The 16,864-nt window shown below is 52.6% G+C and overlaps 1 protein-coding gene across 1 annotated transcript; it reads right to left on the reverse strand.

Annotated features, from left to right (window-relative positions):
* Nucleotides 1-1,096: 1,096 nt before the first annotated feature.
* MYMK (myomaker, myoblast fusion factor) lies at nucleotides 1,097-8,315 on the reverse strand. Its single transcript, XM_058038473.1, has 5 exons — nucleotides 8,181-8,315; nucleotides 5,740-5,854; nucleotides 3,129-3,277; nucleotides 2,231-2,347; nucleotides 1,097-1,243 (listed from the first exon to the last, which is right to left on the reverse strand). The coding sequence occupies exons 1-5, from the start codon at nucleotides 8,313-8,315 to the stop codon at nucleotides 1,097-1,099; spliced, it is 663 nt and encodes a 220-aa protein (XP_057894456.1).
* Nucleotides 8,316-16,864: the final 8,549 nt, after the last annotated feature.

Here is a 16,864-nt window from a genome sequence, read left to right on the forward strand (position 1 = left end):
CCGCTTGCCAGTGACTCTTGGATGCTTGGGGGTTCATAATTCATTTCTATTTTTGTTGGAAGCTCATTCGGTTTTGGTTGTTGCCCCGTCGCAGGAAGTTGCTCTGATGAATGACTGGGGTGGATTTCTCTTCCAGAGGAACCCAGGCTTAATGTGGGCTTTCTGTGGACATCTCTGTATATCAATACTGCTCTAATTGTCCATGACATATAGTCTTGGCCTTTTTCCCAGACAGTCTAAATAAATCATACACTTCTGCTATAGTAAATAGTCTGTTAGAGGAGATGTTATAGGCTTACAGCCCTCCCCCCTCCCTCCAGGAGCTTCTTTTCTCTGCCTCTCATTTTCCATGTACTTTCCATACCAATGAGGCACCTGCTGCCTGGGCCTGCAGGTCTGCAAGGACAAAGTGCCCAGTGTTGCAGGTCCCTCCAGGTTTGAGGGGCTGTGGTGGCCGTGCCCAGAGCTCTGCTGTGGAATTGGCATCTGCCCCTGACTGAGCTGAGTGGAGCTGGATAGTTTCCCACTCCGCTGAAGAAATGCTGGCATTGCACACTGGCAAGGTCTTTGTTAGTATATATTATTTACATCAAGAGAATGCATAAATAAAATAGTTAATATCTCACAAAAAAATACAGGTTCTGTTAATTGGGTGTTGCAAACCAAGCTTTGTGCGCACAGCAAACCTGCACGGAGGGCACAACTTGGGTCCTGCCAGCCCAGGAGAAGGTGACGTGGCTGGGAGGGCAGGGGTCTCCTGGGGCAGGGGACAGGTCACAGCCCAGCTGAGTGCTCCTCCAGGGAGAATAGGGATATGTACCAAACTGGAAGTGCAAGCTTTGCTAGGGCTGGTGGTGGAAAGGTGAATCACAGGATGGTTTGGGAGGGACGTTAAAGCCCATCTTGTTTCAATGCCCATGGGCAGGGACACCTTCCACTAGGCCAGGTTACCCAGGGAGCTTCCCAGGGGAGAAAATCCCAGAGCAGGCACGGAGCTGGTGGGAAAAGATACCAGAGGAAAACCCAGCACAGGCAGGCCTTTTCCTTTTGGCTGCATCCTCCATCACCAGGGGCAGGAACACGCGTGCCCACGGGCTCAGACGCAGCAGCAGAGCGTGGAGCAGTCCAGCCTGGCGGGGGTCCCGGCACTCCCAGCCTTCTTGTTCTCCTTGGGCAGCAGCAGCACGAGGGCCATGGCCAGGGCACAGTGGTAGAAGCTGTGCACGTAGGTGTAATCCCACTCCTGCGGGCAGGGAGAGCGCCGTGAGAAGCGGGAGCAGCAGGGCCGGGGACATTAAATTTCTACAAGTAGCCGAAAGGAAGGGGATAAAAAAGATTCCTGAACCTTCTGCCTCCCTTTGCTGTCAGAGAAGAAAGGATTTCCAGTGAAAAAAGAACCCTAAAGCAAAGGGGATTTAACACGTTCTAATTTGCACATTTCCCGATTCTTGAATGAAGTGTTTCATTACCCCGCGAAGGACGCGGCGGCGAGGCCGGGGCGCGCGGGGAGGCGGCTTCTGCTAAGTGACATTTTTATGTTCTGCTAGAATTTGCAATTACTAAATGCTTTGAAAAATAATCCTTGGGGATGCCTGTGAGGTTGTATCTCGCAGCTCCCAAAGCACAGAGCAGCCGTAACGGCGGGGCTGAGCGCAGGCACGGCCGGCAGCTGTGTCGGGGGGTTATCGCCTGCCCGGCGGGACCCTTCCCAGCAGGATGGGGGGACTGGCCAGCAGCAGGAGGAGAAGGATGTAAACACAGCATCGAGTGCCCCTGGGAGTCACTGAGAGTCTTTTCTTTGGCGTGAGCCAGCTCTGGATCCGGCCATGCCTGGGTTGGATCCAGTCCCTGCCGCGTCGCTGTGAGGTGTCCTTAAGTCACCCGTGCCCAGTTTCCAAATAACCCTGCTCGCGCTTGACAAAGCCATTCTGAGGACCACATGTGCCTGAGGAAAGCACATCCCCTGTCCTTGTCACTCACTGAATGGGGGAAAAGAGACAGAGCATCGCCCTGCGTGCTACTTGCTGTCACACCTGCTCTGAATGGATCAGGGGATGGGGACAAGCATGGAGGGACCCTTGTCCCCAGCATGCCACCCCTGGAGCCCCACGCCTGAGCTGGGTTTTGAGCAGGGCTGGATGCAGCCCAGTGGTGTGAGTCGGGCTGTCCCTCTCTTGGTGATGTCCCTCACACCTTGCAGAGTCAGGGAGGGTGAGTGTCACACAGGTACCTCAAAGAAGAACCTCAGCATCAGCGCCAGCGCCCCGAAACAGAAGCCAGGACCAATCTGTTGGGTGTAGACACTCTTGTCAGGATAGAGCCCTTTCTTCTCCTTCATCTTCTGCAGCTGGGAGGAAGGAGAGAGCACACCAAGTGGATTCACCTGGATTTAGCTGGCTGCTCCACCCTCATTCCTTGTAATAACACATTTTTTTAAATATTCAGCCCCAAAGCCAGCTCAGGTAGAGTGTGCCCTCACAAACCCAGCTGTGGGAGAGCAGATCCCAGCACAGCATCTGCAGGCTGGAGGATGCAGGGTGCTCCCATGCCTTGGTCTCCTCCTTGCCCATCCTCTCCCCGTGGTGGCCACTTGCTTTTAGCTGCTGGCTTAGTGACAGTTCATAACTGAGACTTGCACCACTGTATTTCCACGATGTTTGGCATCATCTTTCTGCAATTTTTATCCCATCACTCCTGCAGTGGCTTCCCCACCTCACTCCCAGCTGGGTGCACAGCACAGTGGGACACAGACTGCAGCACTGTGCCCGACTGTCCCAGCTGGATTCAGGCAGACTGCAGACAGATTCCTCCCCACTTTATCACCGTGGTTTTATCCACATCTTCCCCGGATCTGGGGCAGTTTACCAGATCCCTCTGCCTCTGAGTAGCTGTAAAAACTCCATAAATACGTTCCTGCTGATTAGAAATGCAGGGACAGCAGATGTGGTAGATTGCTCGGACCGATCGAATCTGGCATTTATCACCGAGGCTGCTGTCTGCCTTCTGCTCAGGTTGAAGGAGGAATCACTGTGAGACTGAGAGCTGCACTGTGAGGAGGAAATCCCTGGCATGGGTTCAGCCCTTTCCCCAGGAGGAGCACCCCACAGGGCCCGTCCTGCCCCACGTACCCATCTGACCGTGATCACCAGCACGGCCGTCCCGATGGGGCCCGAGTAGACGCCGTAGCCCCAGCGGTCGTGGTAGATCCTCACGGCGATGGTGAGGACGCCAAACATGATGAAGGTCGATCTCTTGGGCTCGTCAAACTCTGCCAGGGCTGAGGGACAGAGAAGAGGAAGAACCAGCTCACAGGCCCCCTTTTACAGCTGCTTCCCTAAAGCCTTCCTGGGGTCTCGCCCCCCCTGCCCTGGGGTTGTATTAATGTGTGGTTTACTCTTCTCATGTCACACTGCTGGGGAAACTGAGGCACGTGGGGCAAAGCAAACCATCCTGAGGCATTTGAGTGGTGGGTCCAGGAGATGATTGTTGGGTTTTTATTTCAGTGTTGTATGGGAGAGGTTAAAGGAGATTCCCTGCCCAGAGGAGCTGCGGCTGCCCCATCCCTGGAAGGGCTCCAGGTCAGGTTGGATGGGGCTTGGAGCAACCTGGGATAGTGGAAGGGGTCACTGTCCATGGCAGGGGCTGGAACAAGATGATCTTTAAAATCCCTTCCCACTTTAAACCCCTCTATGATTTCCCTTTTCCTTGCCCCAGAATTCAGAAGCGATTGCAAAAACCCTCATGCCCTGTGAGCCCACAATCAGCTCTTGGGTTCATCCTCCATCTCCAGCCTTCCCAAACTTTCCAGCTCACTCTGGCACGGGCTCCACCACCCCAGAGCAGTGGGGCTCCCCCACTGATGCCATGGGGTCCCAGCTGCCCAGCCACACCAGCACCTGCCTGGGCTTTGCAAGCTGGAAGTCGCCAGTGTGAGTAAATTATTAGAGGCTTTTGTTTAGCACAGAATGGGGTAATAACTGATAAAAGTTATGGATCCCAGTGGGCTCCATGCTTTTCCAGCTTGCACAGCTGTGTTATGGCTGTCCTGGATTTGCATTCCGGGAAGTTTGCCCGAGGGTCTGCGTCCGCACATGTGCACTGGGGCTTTACAAGCCACAGTGAGAGGCTTCCCTGGGCTTCAGTCACCACACCTTCCATGTCCTTGGATCGTGCTTTTATAGGGAGTTTGGCTAAGGGATAATGTCCGCATGTTAATCTCTGTTGTTTCCCAGAGGGTCAATATTTTAAACCTCCTAGTCCAGGATTTGTATTTTTTTGCGAGGTTTCTGAACGCAGTAATGAAGCAATCAAGTTGAATTTTGCTGCAAGGAGCCAAAGTGTCTGGATCAGCTCTGACCTACCCTGACACTGCTGTTATCCACTGAAAATGCCCTTTGGAAATGATTTGCCTCGTTGCCTTTTCTAGCTGAGCAGAGAGAGCACTGAGGTGCCCTGGGCAGTGGGGGAGCCCCCTTGGGACTCACAGTTTGATGGGACAGAGCCATTCCTAAGGGTAATATTTCCTCCACATATTTTTCCCTGAATGGTAAATTGATCCTATTGCATGCCCTGGAAGGGGGGTGCTCCTGCATCCTCACAGGATGAATTTGCCCAGCTGAGGGGTCTTACCCCTGCTTGTGCTGGGTTCTGAGGCTGCAGGAACCCCATCCCTGCTGGAGGTCCTGCACCATCCCTGGTGGGGCAGAAGGGAAAATCCTGTGGTCATTTTGGGGCTGACTTCAGCTTATCATGGGGAGAAATGGAAACTCTGTCTGGAATGGGCACTGGTTAGAAATGGTCCAAATTTTTGGGCAAGACCTTTGTTTGTTGGAACATCTCTCTCCCCTGACCCAGCTCTCTTCTCCTGCCATCAATAATTGCATCTTTCCAAAACTCATGGTGACAAAATGGGAAAATTATAGGTTTGAACTTTTTGTCTTCCTCATTTTTTTTTTTGTTTCTATTATATTTTGTTTTGGTGGCAAATAAGGAAGAAAATGAGGAAAAAGAGAGTGAAGCAAATGTGGGGAAAAGGAAAACTGAATAACAGGGCAAGGGGTGGGATTTATAGTAAAAAGGAAGTGAAATAAATTTCTGCTTTTTCTAAGCAGATCTAATATTCCCATCAGCCCAGCCCAGGCTTTTGATAAACCAGGAAGTTATATTTGTTTTGACTAAACCACTTTGATTCTCATGCTACCAAGGGAAGTGGGAGATTCTGCATTTCTTAATGCCCCTGAGTGAGGCAAGACAGGATGATGGGCCTGATATGGGGAAAATGAGCAGAAATGGGAAATTCCCTGGTATATGAGGTTTCAGATTCAGTCATCTCATAGTCTTGTCCTGCCTTGAACTACAGCACAAGGTTGCCAGTGTTTTATTGTCATTTGAAGCAGAGGACATGTGTGAGAGCTGGTGCAGGCAGAGGAACACCTGACCAACAGCACCAGCAGGTGCCTCTTTATCTCCAGGAATAAAATGTCCCCAGCCACCACTCAACTGGTCTGGAGCCCACCAATTACAAAGACTTTCCAAGGTGTTAATGATACAAAACTGGATTAATCCTGAGCACAGGCTGACTTCCACAAAGGACAACTTCAGTGGCAGCTCAGGTGGAGCTCAGAACGAGCGGCATTTCTGGGGACTGTCCCCACTGACTGTCCCATCAGCCATCCTGACAAATCCAGCCCTTCCTGCCACTGGTGCAGCTCTCAGGAGCCACAACAGACCAGTTCTTACCCATCAGGGACACCCAGATGGACAGGGCTGTTCCGTAGATGCTGAAGTACTCCAGGATGTCGTAGCGCATAAAGCACAGCACCGATAACCCAGGGCCGTCACAAAGGTGGTGGAACTATTCAAAAAGAAAAAAAAAATTATCAGAAAACCAGTTTCTTACCCACTTACCAGTAAGGTAAAGGCTCTATCAACTGGTTTGAAATAGTGTAGCTGCTGAGAGGATGGCCAGCCAGGCCAGAACAGTGTCAGCTACAGCAGGATCACTGATATGCAGTAATGAATATATTTGAGTGATAATGTCATCGTTCCCAGTTGCAAATTGCCCAAGAATCAGCATTCTTCTCTTTTAGTACAAACTAAGACAGGCTTTAATTTGTCTCTTGGCCAGAATTTGCAATCTGATGACCAAGCTGCTTTGAGCTGGGCGCTGGGGGACGGCCTCTCCAGCAGAAGGAGGACTCTGGGGTTGTGGTTTTAATTGCGAAAGATTCTTGTAAAACAATTCAGAATGAGCGTCCTGATGAAATGTGTATGGATGCCAGGTCACTGTCCAGGCTAAAAGGGTTTATATGGCCAGACTCTGAATGCTGGGGAATTCACTCATTAGTGCATTCCCTTAAAAACTGCCAGTTCTTGCCCATTAACTCATTGATTAAGTTATTTGCAAAAAACCCCATGGTCATGCAACATAAACGAAGACCACTCCAAGAAACCTTTTCCAGTGCAATCAGAGGAATGCCGGTGTTTGCCTGGCTCTCTCCCTTTCCTGCCGGCCCTCAGCCCTGCAGGTTTTGCAGTGGCAGCACCAGGCAGCTCTGCTGTTCCTGAAGAAGTCCCTGCTCCGCTTGGCTGGGCGCCCTTGGAACGCTGCTCGCTGTCACGGCCCGGTGGGGATGCTGATATAATTTATAATGGGAATTGCTGCGAGCCCTCTGGCTGCCTGCAGCTTCTAGAAAAGATTGCACCATGGCTGTAACTCTTCTCCCTGCTTGAGATTGGGCTTGGGGAGTCTGGAGCCCGGGGGGAAGAAAGGGTGGAAGGCAGAGCGTGTTCCTGGCACTCGTCTGCCACGGCCATGTGCTTTCACTGCTCTGTTCAGCTCTCCTGCTGGAGGAGGAGTGGGATGCTACAAAAAATGCAACAGCAGCAGCTGCTGCCCTTCCAACCCCCTCCCCACCATGCTGGCAGCTGCCTCTCCTCCTTTCCCTTCTTTCCCTTCCCCTCTCAGGGAGATTTTTCTTCTTCAATCTCTTCGGAGAGGACCTGTTCCACCTCCCATCGAAACCTGTGCCAATTTTCCTACTGGCTTCTTGAGGAGGTGGGGCAGACACAGACCCAGTGCAAAATGGAATTGTAGATGTCTGGCTTCCCTGGGGAGCTGGGGTGGGGGGCTCAGGGATATTTTCGTATTAACTGCTCCTGTAGTTTTTATAGAACTGGCAGAATTTCTCCCCCTGCATTGCGGTTTAATCAGCTCAAATGGTCAAGGATGTTCTGTGGATCCTTAATAGGAGACCAAGCTGATTTTGAGCCATGTGGAAGAGCTTTTCACACTGGGAAGATCCTTTCTCTACTCCCTGCCTCAGTTTCTCTGTACAAGGACCATGCCAGCCCTCATGAGATGCCTTGAGATGGATGGGGATTATTGGGAAACGCAACATCAGCTGGGTTGCTGAGCTGTTTCCTTCATATTCCTCAGCAGATCATTGAAATGTAGTTAAACAGGAGATTTTTTTCCAGTGGGAATGCTGCTTTGGGTTCTCTGGTGTCTGTATGGAGTAACTTAGCAGGGATACAAAGCCCAGGGCAGCACATGGCTGGGAGCAGGAATAGGAATATTTTATATTTTATATATGTACAGACATTTCTTCACTTGTTATTTCCACACAAAGGAAGGCCAGGGAAACAGCCTGGTAAAAGACACATTTCAACCCACAAAGGGTTAATAATTATTGTATTTCAGCCTGTTTTAGTCTCTCCTTTCCCAGTGCAGAAACTCCCCTGACTCCAGCATTGCTCCCATCCCCAGCTGGCAATTGCAAAATCAATAATTTGACTACTATGTGCTTTTGGCTAAAATGACAGAGGCAGAGCAAGAGATTCTGGAGGCAATTTAAAGCCTAAATTCAGCATGGCCACTTAGCAGCTGTAAAACAAAGAGAAAAGCCAGCTCCAAAGCATTGCAAATCAGTCAAGGCTCTTTGCACCCAGACCTTCTCCCTAATCTCAGCCATAAAACACCACTAAATCTCTGTAAGGCCACACTGTAGGACATCCTAAACTGGAGCATCAGTTGCTCAGCGCCACACATGGTGGGAAATAACTGGAAAAGGATATTTTAGGGGTTGTGCTGGCTGCTCTTGGGTGAATCAGCTTCTCAGTGCTACAGGGGGCATCTGGGAGGATAAAACATGCAGGTAGAGGGGAAATTGAGCACTTACCGCCACGAAGAACATGGTGAAGAAGTAAACCATGGCTTCCATGTGGAAACGCCGCTTGGCCGCGATGCTGATGGTGGGGAGGAAGACCAAGGAGCTGAGGGTGGGCAGAAGGAGCTTGGCCACCAGCGAGCCCATGGGTGCCTCGTGGGCCAGCAGCTCCTGGGAGCAGGGCAGGAATGGTGGAGGGAGCAGTGGGGAGTGTGCTTTAAAGTTTAAATGCCCTCGTGGCAGGGAACAGCTGCCACCGCCACAGCCCTCGCTGCTGCCTCATCCCAAATTCCTGAAACAGCCGGTGGCTCCGGGCAGCAGATGCTCTGTGCCCCCAAAAGTGGCCTGGGTGTTTCTAAAGGAGGAAAAGGGAGTGTTGTCCTTGCACGCCTTGTGCTGGGTGTTGGATTTGGGCGCATGGTGGGTGAGCTCGGGCTCTGGGTTTGCTCGCTCCTCATGGGGACATCCCAACCCTACACCCTGCTGTCCCTGTGCTGAGCCTCGTCAGTGCTGCTGGAGCAGTCCTGCAGGGAAATCCATCTTCTTTCCTCACAAAGTGGAGGGGCAGGCACTGATCTGTCCTCTCTGGTGGCCAGGGATAGGACCTGGCACTGTCCTGTGCGGGGTCAGGAGCTGAACTTGGTGATCCCTGTAGATCCCTTGCATTATTTCATTATTCTCTGCTCTACATTTCCACATAGGAAGAACTGGTATGTGGCAGGCCCTAGGGTTTTTTTAAACAGTGGGATGTATCCTACAACCTTTATACACTTGAGAAACACACACCAAGCTCCAAACCTGCCTTTTATTTCCCCACCTGGGGACAGACACGGGGTAGCTGGTGCGACACAGCACCCAAGGCCTGCTGCCAGTGCCTACGTGCCCTCCGTGGGGCTCAGTGCAGCCACATTTCCCAGCCATGCCCTCAGCCTCTGCAGCCTGGCCACCTCCAGGAGCTCTGTCTGAAATTCAGGAGCCGAGCGTCTCCGGGCTGGAGGAATTCGAGCGGATTGTCGTGCGGAGCAGGAAAAGCTGGAGGAAAGGAAACCAAAATCCAAGCGGCGTTCGGGGCTGCTAATCCACTCAGTGGTTCTCTCTTTTATTATGACTTTTTATTATATCGCTGCTGCTCCCCCCCTGCGTTAATATCTTTTCCTTGGAGCCTCGCAGGGATTCTCGGCATCCTTTCGGCACAGCTGTTCCCGGGACACGGGCGGCAGGAATGCTCCGCTTGAGCAAGCGCCTTTGTGGCTGCGGCTTTGGGGAGGAGGCTGGGAGCTCTGATAGCAGCCACCAGCTCCGGGGCTGATAGGACGGGCTGGCCTCTCCCCCGGGAGGGGGTCTGGAGCAAAGACAGGCACTCACGGATAAAAAAAAAATATTCTTTAAAAATATTCTTTAAAACCACTGCAGGACGTTGGAGGGGGAGTGAGGGGTGTGTGTGTGTGTGTGTGTGCAGAGAATGGCACAGAGCATTGACACAGGGCATTAAAGCATTGACTCTGTGCCCAGAGCCTTCCCTGGGGCTCAGATGAGCTGGGTAGGGCTCCCGTTTTTAGTTGATACTGCAGGAACCATCCACATTCCCCATCCACATTCCCCATCCACATTCCCTGGCTGGCTGCAGGCATCGTCCCTCGGCGGGATGCTGCCCACACCACATCTCCAGCCGCCCTCCTGCCTGGGCAGGCTATAAACTTACCACAAAACTCTGCAGAACTGAATCTTGACCAATAAATATTGAAAAACCCCGGTGTCCCTGTTTACTGTGAAAATGAATCCCTCCAAGCCAGCACATTAAATACCCTGGTGCTCCCCAGGTGTCCAGCCCTGAGCTGAAAGCAGAGCTCCAGCACAGCCCAGAGTGCCCAGCTCCTTTTTTGGGCCATATCCTCAGATGAATCCATTATTCTGTGTCCACGATCTGCTTGGACCAAGGATGGTGCCATGGGGCACAGCAGGGCTTGTCCTCATGGGGGTTTTGAGCAGATTTGGGGTTAAGAGGGGGTTGCACAAAATATTTTGCATCCCTGGCTATGAAAACATCATCTGCCCTGCTTTTGTAGCCATGAGATGGATGTGAGAGAGGTGAAAGCACAGCTCCAAACCTGCTGCTGAGGGCAAACCTCCATGTCTGGGTGCAAAGCAGCCCCCACAGAACTTGTGGGGACACGGCAGCTGTGCTACAAGGGTGGTGGCTGTGCACAAGGCAAACACATCAGGTGAAAAATGCCATCAGGCAGTTGTTAAATACATCTCCTCACCCCAACCCTTTGCCCAAAATCCAGCTGGCTCCCATTGGAAAGGAAACCCCGTTGGCTGCTGGATGCAGCAAGTGCCAGCCATGGCAGGCACTCCCCAAGCAGGGAAGTGTTGGAGCTCTCAGGAGCAAGAAAACATTCCACAGGTTGTTGGGGGTTTTATTCTATTTTTTTAAAATTTTTTTACTCTCCCAGCTGCACACCCTGGGCTGGTGGTTGGGTTGCTGCCAGCGCTGTAGGCATGGGGGGGAAAACAAACTCCCATCAGGTTGCACACATGTTTCAGCTATTATTGAAAAAGAGCCCCCAAAATAAATGGGGAGGAGAGGGGCAGGCAGGTGGTGAGCTCCTGGCAGGAGCTGCTGCTGCTGCTTTAAAAGGTCTTTGTTCACTGCGAACACCGCGGTGCAGACGTGGGTTGGGCAAACCTTCCCGGGAAGGAACCCAAAAAACAAAGGGCCAGGACTTTGTTCCTTCTTTCCTAAACAGGTAGGAAATGGAGAAAGAGCAAATTTTAGCTCCTGGAGTTTAAGTGCTGCTGGAAAGGGAATTTTAAAACCTGCATTCCACAGGGCTAATTTCGTGTGGATCGGCGTGCACGCAGGAACGGTGATATATATGGCTGAAAAGTGGCTCCCAGATGCCAAACCCAGGTTCTGGTATGCTGTCCTGGATCCTTCCAGGGTAACATTAACCATGGCTTGCTGCAAGCCCTTCTACCCTTTCAACTCAGACGTTGCAGTGGAGGAAAGAGACACAGAGAGTTTTGTTTTATTTTTAATACGAGGGTGATGGTTTGAAAGCAGTGTGTGTTGGAACAGGGGCTGAGGGGGCTGTGCCAGCTGAGAGGATTGAGAGTATTTTCTCCTTGGGGTGAGTATGGGATGATCTTTCATCTGCCTGTGTTGCAGACTGGGTCAGAATTGAAACCTGCTCAGTAGTGTCACCAGTCAGTGCCAGGCTGGAGATACTGGTGATAACGACCCAAAAACAAAGAGTGAAGCTGCAGTTCTACCTGGGGTTGCACTTTGGTGCTGCAAAGTGGTTTTTACCGCTTCATTACTTCAGAGTTTAATTTTTTATCCCCACAACCCAGCTGATGGTGAGAGGCTGGATGGTGGCCTCCATCATGTGACAGAGTCCTGAACAATGTGACAACCATGGCACCATCCAGTTTGTGATGATTTCCTGCCTTTTTTTGATCGAGAATCCTCCTGGTGTGGAAGCACCTGGTGCAGGAGTGGAGCAGCCCACGGGCACGAGCCCTTTCCTGGCTAGCTGGAGAAGGGATGGCAGCAGCACCTGGATAAAACACCTCTCCCCATCCACTGCTTGGGGCTGGAGGTGAGATCCTGGTGTGGGGAACAATTTCTGGCCAGCTGGAGCCCAGACACAGCCCTGGCACCAGGGAAAGGAGTCCCACAAAGGCAGAGCCACCAGCTGGGCTGGAGCCCTGCTCAGCCACTGCTGCAGCCCCAGCTCTGATCACCCAGCCCCAGCCCTGCCAAAGCACCTGCATCCTCCTCGTTTTATTAGTGGAATAAATTGCCACTTAAAATATCCATTCTCCCTAAGGCCTGGCCTCATTTGAAGCAGCTTTAGCTGAATACTTACCCTTTAAAAAAAAAAATCCCCCTTCCTGTCTCCTTGTTGAATAAACCTATTATGCATATTGCTCTCAGGTATTCCTGCTGCTGTTTTCCTTAGGGTTTTTTCACTCTTCCCTTTCCTCTCAGCCCTGTCATGGCCCATGACAAGCATGTCACCATTAATGATAAGGATATCTGATTTCTTGTCACCACTTTTCCATTGCTCCTACCTTTGGGATGTCCTGGGGTGGCCCCCCACTGACAAATTCATGGAGGCAGTGCAGGGGTTTATTGCTCATTTCATGGTGTTTAATGGGTTTTTTTACAGTCATAACTCCTGGAGCCCAGTAACGACGTTGAGGGTCTCAGCTCTCACCCTGTTGGTCACAAAAATGTCATTTTCTGCAGAGAAACGCTTGAAGCTGTGATGCTTCAAGGCTCAACATCCAAAAAGGGAATGAAACCAGTCTTAGGGGTTTTGGGGAGTCTGACTCACAGATTTTGCATGCCTGTGGTTGGCAGGGCTGCATAGCTGATGGCCCTCAGCACAATACTGCTCAACTTCCATGGCAGACTCATTCCATTCAAAGAAAAGCCTTTGTACTTTTTTTTTCTCCAATCTTTGAATAGCTAAAATTTTGAACCGAGCTTGACTTGCCTGGAAGCTCCTCCAGGTTCTTGCAGGAGTGTGCAACCTTTGGGGACAGGTAAGCTTGAAGTCTGCACAGAAAAAAGAGGCTCTTGAAACCATTGAAACTCCACAGCAACGACCATACCTGGGGTCACTGCGGTCACTTGTGGCTTTCAAACTGCCCAGAGACATTTTTCACAGGAATCTGATGGTGGGAGCAGCTCGGTGGCTTTGGCTGGTTCAGTTTGACTCAACATTTTGCAAAGCCTCACGCCAAGATGCCATAAATCAGGCCCATGCCCAGTGTGTGGGGACACGCAGGGATGAGCTGCCTTGCCCAACACTGCGCCGCAGGTCACTCTGCAAGGGACCAAAGAACACTTCTGCCTCTAAAGAACGCTTCTTTTGGTCTCCTCTTGCGTGTTTTACTCACCCAGTGGTGGGCCACAGCTGCAGCCCTTGGCTGCCAGGGGCTTTTTGGGGGGCTTTGATCCCCTTGGTGAAGTTCTGGTCGTGCAGGGACCTCACACGCTCAGGGTACAGCTTTCATCTGCCCATGCCACACCAGTCTGGGCTGGAAACAACTGCAGAAGTGTCAAACAAATGCATCAGTTCTGCAGTCAGGATGAAAAAGGAAGAAAATCAACCAGTTGTCTCATACCTGAGGGAAGATGGAGCTGCAGGGGGGCCTTGGGCAAACAGATTCCTGACCATGCTCACACTCCTGGACCTGGGCAGGAATTTTGGGGAGCCTGCTACAGCAGAGCCATCACATCTCCTGTGCCAGGAAAGGGCTGATCTGGCTGGGAAAGTGGTGCTGGAGCTCCCTATCCATGGCTCTGGCTCACCAAGAGGAGATCCTGTGATACAGAGTTCATGGAGGTCTCATTCCAAGGATGTGCTTGGGGCTCAGGGGTGCTGGGTGTCAGCTCCAGCAGGTCCAAGGCTGGTGCTTGGGTCAGGATGGAAAAGTGTCCTGCCATGGGAAGCACAGGGAAGAGGTCAGTGTGTCCTGCCGGGATCAGAGCGGGCTGTCACTCTCTGCTCCAGGCTGAGTGAGGTCCCTCTGCCCCTGCAAAGGGATCCCCCAGCCCTCCCTCTCTCCTGATCCTGCAGAACCCCGAGTTTGTCCTCTCAGCTGAGCATCCCTGGCTCCTCCAGCAGCCCCAGTGCCCAGCCCAGGGATCTGCTGAACTCCTTTCAGCCAGGGAATCTCCTTTCCTCCACAGGCTCTTCTCTGGTCAAACCAGCAGCCATTGGAGCGTCTGCTGCTGCTTCGGGTTTTTTGCACTCTGAATTCCGGGGTGGAAAAGCCTGGCAGCCTCCTGGGACAGGGCTGTCCTGTGTCCCTTGGGGTGGCTGTTCTGTGTCCCTTGGGGTGGCTGCTCTGTGTCCCTCTGGGGTGGCTGCTCTATGTCCCTTGGGGTGGCTGCTCTGTGTCACTCAGGGTACCTGCTCTGTGTCCCTTGGGGTGGCTGCTCTGTGTTCCCTAGAGTACCAGCTCTGTGCCCCCCAGGGGTGGCTGCTCTGTGTCCCTCAAGGTGGCTGCTCTGTGTCCCTTGGGGTGGCTGCTCTGTGTCCCTTGGGTACCTGCTCTGTGTCCCTTGGGTCCCTACTCTGTGTCCCTCAAGGTGGCTGCTCTGTGTCCCTTGGGGTACCTGCTCTGTGTCCCTCTGGGGTGGCTGTCCTGTGTCCCCCAGGGGTGGCTGCTCCATGTCCCTCGGGTCCCTGCTCTGTGTCACTCAGGGTCCCTGCTCTGTGTCCCTCAAGGTCCCTGCTCTGTGTCCCCCAGGGTGGCTGTCACCCACCGTGTCCTGGGGCAGTGGCAGGAGTGAATGCCCAGCAGTGAATGCCCAGGATTGCTGCTCTGCCTCTCCCAAGTGCCGGATGCAGAGAGCAGAGCTGGATAAGGTACTCTCATCCAAACCCTAAATTTCCCTGGGAAAGTCCAACACGAGCCCTCAGTGACCGTCCCGGGTGGGAAAGGCTCTCGCTGTCCATGCAGGTGCATCTTGTCTCAATTTACTGCGAGCCCAAAAGCAGTAAATAACATCTGCAAATCATTTCTAACGCTCCAGCCAAAACCCGGGAGATAAAACCCGCTGTTGTCCGAGCCTGGCCGGCCGTGATTAATGCAGTACCTGCAGCAGCAGCCCCGGGGCTTTGGGGACACCGCTGTCCCCGGGGTTTTGGGGTGGCAGCATTGAAGCTGCGGGGTTTGGCCGATGTGAAACTCGTGTTTTGGATCTGCTCCGTGCTGCAGCGTGTTCTCGGGGCTGGTCGGGCTCCCATCGAGGCGATGGCATCGCTCCTGCTGATTTCACAGGGCCGGGGCGGGGCTGTGCGAGCCGCCAGGGATAACACTGTGATTTATGGCAGCAATCAGTTGCCACTAGGAGCTGGTTAGGAATTTTCCGATGAAACGGGGATTGCGTCAGAAACCGCTGAGTCATCTCAACTGTTTCATAAAAAAAAAAAAGAAAAAGAAAAAATACTATATTAAAAAAAAAAATCTTTTGGCTTTGATGAACTTTTGGTGAAGCACAGACTGAGTGTGTCTCGCCTGCTGCCGGCTCCCCCAGATCAGCATTCCCAGCCTCTGGCATTGCTCCTCCAGCCTGGGACAGGCTGTGAGGTCACCCAGGGATGGCATCTCCTGGGCTGTCACCTCCTGCCCATCCCCGGGGCTGGGGGATGCTGGGGCTCACAGGGATCCAGGCTGCTCTGGCGTTTTCAATGTGAAATAATAATTCGATGCTTTTAAAACCTCTCGTGTTCAGACTTTTCCCTCCTGGTTGTTCCAAAACGGAAAGGGTTTTCTCCTGCATGTCTCGGGCTGGGATATTTTGAAATGCAGGAGTTGGGTGAACTCAAGTGCTAAATTTTCCCAGTGTCCTGGTCACAGCCAACCGATGGAAAATTGAAAGTTGCAAATCAACCTGGCTGGGTAAATTAGAACAGGCTGGCAGACATTTAGCCAAACAGAAAAGGAGACTTCATTTCCCATGTAATTTTTTTGGGACGGATTCTCTGTCACACAGACATCCCTGGGAGGACTGGATCCAAATTAACAACGCTGGGATTTCTGCAGGGTACAGGGAGCTGTGAGGGAAACTGTGCCCATGGTGGGGGGACAGTCACCTCAGGGCCCTGCAGATGGGTGCCCCTGGCCTGTGGCAAATGGTGACAGGGCTGAATGTCACCCTCAAATCCAGGAACAGCCAGAGGGACAACATGCAGTGCAGTGCCCTGCTGGGGTTTGCACTGTGCAGGGAGGGAAGGAGGAAAGGCTGGAGCTGAAACATGTCTGGAGGGATGTAGGAACTGTTCAGGTGGGCTCCTCAGAGCTGCTGGGATGTGCTGAGGAAGGCACAGGAATGAATGTCACCACATTTGACACATACAGACCTCAGAACGCAGACAGATGGATCATATATCAAATATAGGTTGCACACACTGTGGCTGTGGCCTTCTTCCCCACAGGCTTTTCTCCCAGACACACAAACACAGATCAGACACGACCTGTGCGTGGCTGTTACTGAGCCAGGGGATTTGTCCACACCAAAAATGGCTCTTGATGTGCCCCAAACCAATTTTCTGACCCCATTTTCTGCATGGCACAAAACTATTTCAAGCAGCAAGACTGGGCACTGAGCTTGACCAAACAGCACCATAAGCACAGAACCTTGAGGATTTGGCTCATTTTCCAGCAGCAAGTGAAGTGAAAAGCCTGGCAGACCATTTCCCTGGCCATCCCAGAGGCAGCACGTGGCTGCACAATGCCCGTGGAGGCACCGGGAGATTTTTGGTGATCTGATGATGGGGTGGGGGCAGCAGGTCCCGTTCTGCCGCCCGAGGAGGGGAGAGCAGCATCCTCCGGGGGATGCCGGGGTAGAAAAGTGCAGCATCCTCCGAGGGTGCCGGGGAGTGGAGCATCCTCCCAGGGAGTGCCGGGGGAGGGGGAAAAGCAGAGCATCCTCCAGGGTGTGGGGAAAAGCAGAGCATCCTCCAGGGTGTGGGAAAAGCGGAGCATCCTCCAGGGTGGGGGAAAAGCGGAGCATCCTCCAGGGTGTGGGGAAAAGCAGAGCATCTTCCCGGGGAGGGGGGGAAGCAGAGCATCCTCCAGGGTGTGGGGAAAAGCGGAGCATCTTCCCGGGGAGGGGGGGAAGCAGAGCATCCTCCAGGGTGGGGGAAAAAGCGGAGCATCTTCCCGGG

This window comes from Melospiza georgiana, chromosome 20 (assembly GCF_028018845.1).
Source record: "Melospiza georgiana isolate bMelGeo1 chromosome 20, bMelGeo1.pri, whole genome shotgun sequence".
Lineage (NCBI taxonomy): Eukaryota > Metazoa > Chordata > Aves > Passeriformes > Passerellidae > Melospiza > Melospiza georgiana.

Coding starts and splice junctions, on each gene's coding strand:
- MYMK (XM_058038473.1), bottom strand. CDS start 8,315: ATGGGCTCGCTGGTGGCCAAGCTCCTTCTGCCCACCCTCAGCTCCTTG. Junction 3,278..5,739: donor CATCTGGGTGTCCCTGATGG/GTAAGAACTGGT, acceptor TCTGTCCCTCAG/CCCTGGCAGAGTTTGACGAG. Junction 2,348..3,128: donor TGGTGATCACGGTCAGATGG/GTACGTGGGGCA, acceptor CCTTCCTCCCAG/CTGCAGAAGATGAAGGAGAA.